The 8,036-nt window shown below is 49.7% G+C and overlaps 1 protein-coding gene across 1 annotated transcript in view; it reads left to right on the plus strand.

The window, feature by feature from the left end:
- The first annotated feature begins 653 nt into the window (after positions 1-653).
- The window catches only part of BRD4 (bromodomain containing 4), a 43,894-nt gene continuing 36,511 nt past the window's right edge, over positions 654-8,036 (plus strand). The window contains exons 1-4 of the mRNA XM_062511748.1: positions 654-1,264; positions 3,539-3,676; positions 4,914-5,342; positions 7,731-7,997. Coding sequence (XP_062367732.1) covers positions 743-1,264; positions 3,539-3,676; positions 4,914-5,342; positions 7,731-7,997 — 1,356 coding nt within the window. The 5' untranslated portion in view covers positions 654-742. The remainder of the gene's footprint in view (positions 1,265-3,538; positions 3,677-4,913; positions 5,343-7,730; positions 7,998-8,036) is intronic.

Raw genomic sequence — 8,036 nt, forward strand, 5'->3', positions numbered from 1 at the left:
TCCCATTATCCCATCCATGCCGTTATCCCATCCCGTTATCCCATCCCGTTATCCCATTATCCCGTTATCCCATTATCCCATTATCCCATCCATGCCGTTATCCCATCCATCCCGTTATCCCATCCCGTTATCCCATTATCCCGTTATCCCATTATCCCGTTATCCCATTATCCCGTTATCCCATCCATCCCGTTATCCCATCCATCCCGTTATCCCATCCATCCCGTTATCCCATCCATCCCGTTATCCCATTATCCCGTTATCCCATCCCGTTATCCCATCCATGCTGTTAACCCATCCATGCCATTATCCCATTCCAATCCCGTTATCCCATCCATGCCGTTATCCCATTATCCCATTATCCCATCCATCCCGTTATCCCATCCCGTTATCCCATCCCGTTATCCCATCCCGTTATCCCATCCATGCTGTTATCCCATGCCGTTATCCCATGCCGTTATCCCATCCATGCCGTTATCCCATCCATGCCGTTATCCCATCCATCCCGTTATCCCATCCCGTTATCCCATCCCGTTATCCCATCCCGTTATCCCATCCATGCCGTTATCCCATTATCCCATTATCCCATCCATGCCGTTATCCCATTATCCCGTTATCCCATCCCGTTATCCCATGCCGTTATCCCATTATCCCATTATCCCATCCATGCCGTTATCCCATCCATCCCGTTATCCCATCCCGTTATCCCATTATCCCGTTATCCCATCCCGTTATCCCATCCATGCTGTTAACCCATCCATGCCATTATCCCATTCCAATCCCGTTATGCCATCCCATTATCCCATCAATCCCATTATCCCATCCCATTATCCCGTTATCCCATTCCCCAATCCCTCAAAATACAACCTCCTCCCCCCACAAAAAAAAAAAACCAAAACAAAACCAAACAAACAAAAAAAAAAACCTCCCAATTTTCCCGCTCAGGGTCTCCGGCGAGGAATGCAACGGCATCAACGCCATGGCGGCCGAGAGCGGCCCCGGCACGCGCCTGCGCAACCTGCCGGTGCTGCCGGACGCCCTGGACTCCACCCAGCCGTCGGCGGCGCCGGCGCCGGGCCAGGCCCAGCCCGGGGTCGGCATCGGGGTCAACCCGCCGCCGCCGGAAACGTCCAACCCCAACAAACCCAAACGCCAAACCAACCAGCTGCAGTACCTGCTCAAGGTGGTGCTCAAGACCCTCTGGAAGCATCAGTTCGCTTGGCCCTTCCAGCAGCCCGTGGACGCCGTCAAGCTCAACCTCCCGGTGCGTTCTGGGCTCCGGGGAGGGGAGGGGAGAGCCGGGGGTTGGGTGTGGGGTGAAGGTGGGCTCGAGGCAAAGGGGCATTTGGTGGTCCGAAGGTGGATTTGGTGGTCCGAAGGTGGATTTGGTGGTCCGAAGGTTGGATTTCTTGGTGTTCCAAGGTTGGATTTAATGATCCAAAGTTGCATTTCTTGGTGGTCCAGAGTTGGGTTTGGTGGTCCAAAGGTGGATTTCTAGGTGTTCAAAAGTTGGATTTCTTGGCGGTCCAGAGTTGGATTTCTTGGACTTCAGTTGGATTTGATGGTCCAAAGTTGGGTTTAATGATGCGAGGTTGGTCTTGAGCCATGGTTGGATTTCTTGATGGTCCAAGGATGAATTTCTTGGTGGTCCAAAGTTGGATTAGGTGGTCCACAGTTGGATTTCATTCGTGGTTGGATTTCTTGGAGGTCCAAAGTTGGATTTAATCTGAGGTGGATCAGACAGATAGGTTTGGTCCAGTGGTTGGGTGTGGTGATCCCACGGTTGGGTTTGGTGATCCGTGGATGAGTTTGGTGATCCCATGGTTTGGTTCGGTGACGCACAGTTGGGTTCAGTGACGCACGGTTGGGTTTGGTTACCCACAATTGGGTTTGGTGATCCCCGGTTTGGTTTGGTGACACCCGGTTGGGTTTGGTGACCCCACGGTTGGGTTCGGTGAACCCCGGTTGGGTTCGGTGACCCCTGGTTGGGTTCGGTGTCCCCAGTTGGGTTCGGTGATCCCAGGGTTGGGTTCGGTGACCCCCGGTTGGGTTCGGTGACCCCATGGTTGGGTTCGGTGTCCCCGGTTGGGTTCGGTGATCCCAGGGCTGGGTTCGGTGACCCCCGGTTGGGTTTGGTGTCCCCGGTTGGGTTCGGTGACCCCCGGTTGGGTTTGGTGTCCCTGGTTGGGTTTGGTGACCCCCGGTTGGGTTCGGTGATCCCCCGGTTGGGTTTGGTGACCCCTGGTTGGGTTTGGTGATCTGTGGACGGGTTTGGTCACCCAAGGTTGGATTTGGTACTCCACGGTTGGGTTTGGTGATCCCTCGGTTGGGTTCGGTGATCCCAGGGTTGGGTTCGGTGACCCCTCGGTTGGGTTTGGTGACCCCTGGTTGGGTTTGGTGACCCCCGGTTGGGTTTGGTGACCCCCGGTTGGGTTCGGTGATCCCCCGGTTGGGTTCAGTGAACCCTGGTTGGGTTCGGTGATCTGTGGACGGGTTTGGTCACCCAAGGTTGGATTTGGTACTCCACGGTTGGGTTTGGTGATCCCCGGTTGGGTTCGGTGTCCCCCGGTTGGGTTCGGTGTCCCCCGGTTGGGTTCGGTGTCCCCGGTTGGGTTCGGTGAACCCTGGTTGGGTTCGGTGATCCCCCGGTTGGGTTCGGTGTCCCCGGTTGGGTTCGGTGATCCCCCGGTTGGGTTTGGTGAACCCTGGTTGGGTTCAGTGATCCCAGGGTTGGGTTCGGTGACCCCCGGTTGGGTTTGGTGACCCCCGGTTGGGTTCGGTGACCCCCGGTTGGGTTCGGTGATCCCACGGTTGGGTTCGGTGACCCCCGGTTGGGTTCGGTGTCCCCGGTTGGGTTCGGTGACCCCCGGTTGGGTTCGGTGTCCCCGGTTGGGTTCGGTGAACCCCGGTTGGGTTCGGTGATCCCCCGGTTGGGTTCGGTGTCCCCGGTTGGGTTCGGTGATCCCACGGTTGGGTTCGGTGTCCCCGGTTGGGTTCGGTGACCCCCGGTTGGGTTCGGTGAACCCTGGTTGGGTTCGGTGATCTGTGGACGGGTTTGGTCACCCAAGGTTGGATTTGGTACTCCATGGTTGGGTTTCGTGCTCCGCGGATGGATTTGGTTTCTCACCTCGAGTCAGGAATTTTTGGTGCCTTTGGGTTGAAATTTTCCCTTTCCCAAAAACCCAAAATCAGGCAATTTTGGTGCCCTTGGGATGAAGAAATTTCTCTTTCCACAGAAACCTAAAATCGGGAGTTTTTGGTACTTTTGGGATAAAATTATTCTTTTCCTCCAAAAAACCAAAAACCTGGAATTGGGGAATAAACCCAGAATTGGAAAATTTTGGTTCCTTTGAATTAAATTTCTCCTTTTTCAAAAACCCAGAATTTGATTTTACTCCAAATTTCCTCCTTTTTTCAATTAAAATCCTCACTCTGGGATAAAATCCAGGAATGAACAGCAAAAAGAAAAAAAAAAAATAAAAAAACAAGTCTTAAAACCCTAAAATTCCCTTTTTTTTTTTTTTTTTTTCTTCTTCAGGATTATTATAAAATAATTAAAACTCCGATGGATATGGGAACAATAAAGAAACGTTTGGAGAATAATTATTACTGGAATGCTCAAGAATGTATCCAGGATTTCAACACCATGTTTACAAACTGCTACATCTACAACAAGGTAGGGGGAAAAAAAAAATAAAACTACAATTCCTGGGAATTTGGGGCCAAAAAAAAAACAAGGATTGATTAATGGGGAAAATTCCCGCCTCAATCTTCCTTCCTCTTGGGATTGGAGGAGTCAAAAATCTGGATTTTTCCTTTTTTTGGAGGATTTTGGGGGCTTTGTTTTGTGGGTTTTTTTTTTTTTTTTTTTTTTTTTTTTTTTTGTTTGTTTGTTTGTTTGTTTGTTTTAAGATTTTTTTGGATCAGATCCTTGGGAGTTGGGGGTCTGGGTTTCCTGGATTTTAGGAATGGTGAAAGTTTGGAGTCTAAACATAGATATTTTTGCCCTCTTTGTTTTTTTTTTGGTTTTTTTTTGGGGGGGGGGGGGGTTTTGCTTTTAAGAAGAATATTTGAGGGGATTTTCCCCTTTTTTTCTCCTGATTTTTCCCCTTTTCCCCCTTTTTTCCTTCTTTCTTTCCCCCTTTTTTCCTTCTTTCTTTCCCCCTTTTCCCCTTTTTTCTTTCCCCCTTTTTTCCTTCTTTCTTTCCCCCTTTTTCCCTTCTTTCTTTCCCCCTTTTTCCCTTTTTTCTTTCCCCCTTTTTCCCTTTTTTCTTTCCCCCTTTTTCCCTTTTTTCTTTCCCCCTTTTTCCCTTTTTTCTTTCCCCCTTTTTCCCTTCTTTTTTCCCCCTTTTTCCCTTTTTTCTTTCCCCCTTTTCCCCTTTTTTCTTTCCCCCTTTTTTCCTTCTTTCTTTCCCCCTTTTTCCCTTTTTTTCCCCCTTTTTCCCTTCTTTTTTCCCCCTTTTTCCCTTTTTTCTTTCCCCCTTTTTTCCTTCTTTCTTTCCCCCTTTTTTCCTTCTTTCTTTCCCCCTTTTTCCCTTCTTTTTTCCCCCTTTTTCCCTTTTTTCTTTCCCCCTTTTCCCCTTTTTTCTTTCCCCCTTTTTTCCTTCTTTCTTTCCCCCTTTTTTCCTTTTTTCTTTCCCCCTTTTTACCTTCTTTTTCCCCCTTTTTCCCTTTTTTCTTTCCCCTTTTCCCCTTCTTTCTTCCCCCTTTTTTTCCCCTTCTTTCTTTCCCCCTTTTTTCCCCCTTCTTTCTTTCCCCTTTTCTTCTTTCTTTTTTCTCTTCTTTTTTCCCCTTTTTTCTCATTTCCACCCCCCTTTAAACCCCCCAAACACCAACCCCTCCCCCCCCCCCCATGCCCCCATCCTTTCACACCCAAAACCCCTAAATTTGGATTTTCTGCCCCATTTTTGCAGCCAGGGGATGACATTGTGCTGATGGCAGAGGCTCTGGAGAAACTTTTCCTGCAGAAGATCTCGGAGATGACGCAGGAGGAGACGGAAATCGTCATCGCCCAGAGCAAGGGCCGGGGCCGGGCCCGCAAGGAGCCAGGTGGGACAGCCCAGGAGGGGCCAGGAACCCCCAAAATTCCCCCAGAAATAGCACACAGTGCACAGAATCCCAGTCAAAAAATTCCCAAAATTCCCCCAGAAATAGCACACAGTCCACAGAATCCCAATCAAAAAAATTCCCAAAATTTCTCCAGAAATAGAACACAGTCCACAGAATCCCAGTCCCAAAATTCCTCCAGAAATAGCACACAGTCCACAGAATCCCAGTCAAAAAATTCCCAAAATTCCTCCAGAAATAGCACACAGTCTAAAGAATCCCAATCAAAAAAATTCCCAAAATTTCTCCAGAAATAGAACACAGTCCACAGAATCCCAGTCCCAAAATTCCTCCAGAAATAGCACACAGTCCACAGAATCCCAGTCAAAAAATTCCCAAAACTTCTCCAGAAATAGAACACAGTGCACAGAATCCCAATCAAAAAATTCCCAAAATTCCTCCACAAGTAGCACACAGTCCACAGAATTCCAGTCCCAAAATTCCTCCACAAATAACACACAATCCACAGAATCCCAATCAAAAAAATTCCCAAAATTCCTCCAGAAATAGAACACAGTCCACAGAATCCCAGTCCCAAAATTCCTCCTGAAATAGCACACAGTGCACAGAATCCCAGTCAAAAAATTCCCAAAATTCCTCCAGAAATAGCACACAATCCACAGAATCCCAGTCAAAAAATTCCCAAAATTCCTCCACAAGTAGCACACAGTCCACAGAATTCCAGTCCCAAAATTCCTCCACAAATAACACACAATCCACAGAATCCCAATCAAAAAAATTCCCAAAATTCCTCCAGAAATAGAACACAGTCCACAGAATCCCAGTCCCAAAATTCCTCCTGAAATAGCACACAGTGCACAGAATCCCAGTCAAAAAATTCCCAAAATTCCTCCAGAAATAGCACACAATCCACAGAATCCCAGTCAAAAAATTCCCAAAATTCCTCCAGAAATAGCACACAATCCACAGAATCCCAGTCAAAAAATTCCCAAAATTCCCCCAGAAATAGCACACAGTCCACAGAATCCCAGTCAAAAAATTCCCAAAATTCCTCCAGAAATAGCACACAGTCCACAGAATTCCAGTCCCAAAATTCCTCCACAAATAGCACACGGTCCACAGAATCCCAGTCAAAAAATTCCCAAAACTTCTCCAGAAATAGAACACAGTGCACAGAATCCCAATCAAAAAATTCCCAAAATTCCCCCAGAAATAGCACACAGTCCACAGAATCCCAATCAAAAAAATTCCCAAAATTCCCCCAGAAATAGCACACAGTCCACAGAATCCCAGTCAAAAAATTCCCAAAATTCCTCCAGAAATAGCACACAGTCCACAGAATTCCAGTCCCAAAATTCCTTCACAAATAGCACACGGTCCACAGAATCCCAGTCAAAAAATTCCCAAAACTTCTCCAGAAATAGAACACAGTGCACAGAATCCCAATCAAAAAATTCCCAAAATTCCCCCAGAAATAGCACACAGTCCACAGAATCCCAATCAAAAAAATTCCCAAAATTCCCCCAGAAATAGCACACAATCCACAGAATCCCAATCAAAAAATTTCCAAAATTCGCCAGAAATAGCACACAGTCCACAAAATCCCAGTCAAAAAAATTCCCAAAATTCCCCCAGAAATAACACACAATCCACAGAATCCCAATCAAAAATTCCCAAAATTCCTCCTAGAAATAGCACACCGTCCGCAGAATCCCAATCAAAAAATTCCCAAAATTCCTCCAGAAATAGCACACAATCCTCAGAATTCCAGTCAAAAAATTCCCAAAACTTCTGCAGAAATAGCACACAGTCCACAGAATCCCAGTCCCAAAATTCCTTACGGAAATAGCACACAATCCTCAAATTCCAATCCTGAAAGCTTATTTATCCCCCATTATTCCCCCATTTTTTTCCCCCATTAATCCCCATTTATCCCCCCCATTTACCCCCCCATTTACCCCCCCACTTATCCCCCCCATTTATCCCCCCATTTATCCCCCCCTATTTATTACCCCATTTATTCCCCCCATTAATCCCCCATTTACCCCCCCCATTAACCCCCCCATTCCCCCTCCCGATTTCCCCCTCCCCATTTACCCCCCCCATTTACCCCCCCATTTCCCCTCCCCATTTACCCCCCCATTTATCTCCCCCATTTATCCCCCCCATTTCCCCCTCCCATTATCTCCCCCATTTCCCCTCCCCATTTCCCCTCCCCTTTCCCCCTCCCCATTTCCCCCTCCCCATTTCCCCCTCCCCATTTCCCCTCCCCATTTATCCCCCCATTTACCCCCCCATTTATCTCCCCCATTTCCCCCTCCCCATTTCCCCCCCCATTCCCCCTCCTCCCATTTCCCCCTCCCCATTTCCCCCCCCCCATTTCCCCCTCCCCATTTCCCCTCCCCATTTCCCCCTCCCCATTTACCCCTCCCCATTTCCCCCTCCCCATTTCCCCCTCCCCATTTACCCCCCCATTTCCCCCCCCATTTATCTCCCCCATTTACCCCCCCATTTCCTCCTCCCCATTTACCCTCCCCCATTTCCCCCTCCCATTTCCCCCTCCCCATTTCCCCCTCCCCATTTCCCCCCCCCATTTCCCCCTCCCCATTTCCCTCCCCATTTCCCCCCCATTTATCCCCCCGACGTGTCCCCTCTGCCCGCAGTTCCACCAAGCCCGGTTCCTCGGCGCTCCCCGCCATCTCTCAGGCTCCGTCCCCGGCCCCTCCGGTCCCTCCGTTACCGGCGCCGGGCCTGGCGCCGCCCCCGGTGCCCTTCCCCGCCTCGGTGAGCGCCGCCGAGCTCCTGGCGCCGCCCGCCGTCACCGCCGTGCCCCCCGCGCCCGTCCCGGCACCGGCGGCGCCGCCCGCGGCCCCCGGCCCCCGCTGCAGCCGCACCCGCCCGTCATCCCCACGCCCGCGCAGCCCGTCAAGGTGAGAGAGCGATCCGCTCGTTTCCTTAATTAGGGGATC

Source organism: Cinclus cinclus, chromosome 32, assembly GCF_963662255.1.
Source record: "Cinclus cinclus chromosome 32, bCinCin1.1, whole genome shotgun sequence".
NCBI classification, from domain to species: domain Eukaryota; kingdom Metazoa; phylum Chordata; class Aves; order Passeriformes; family Cinclidae; genus Cinclus; species Cinclus cinclus.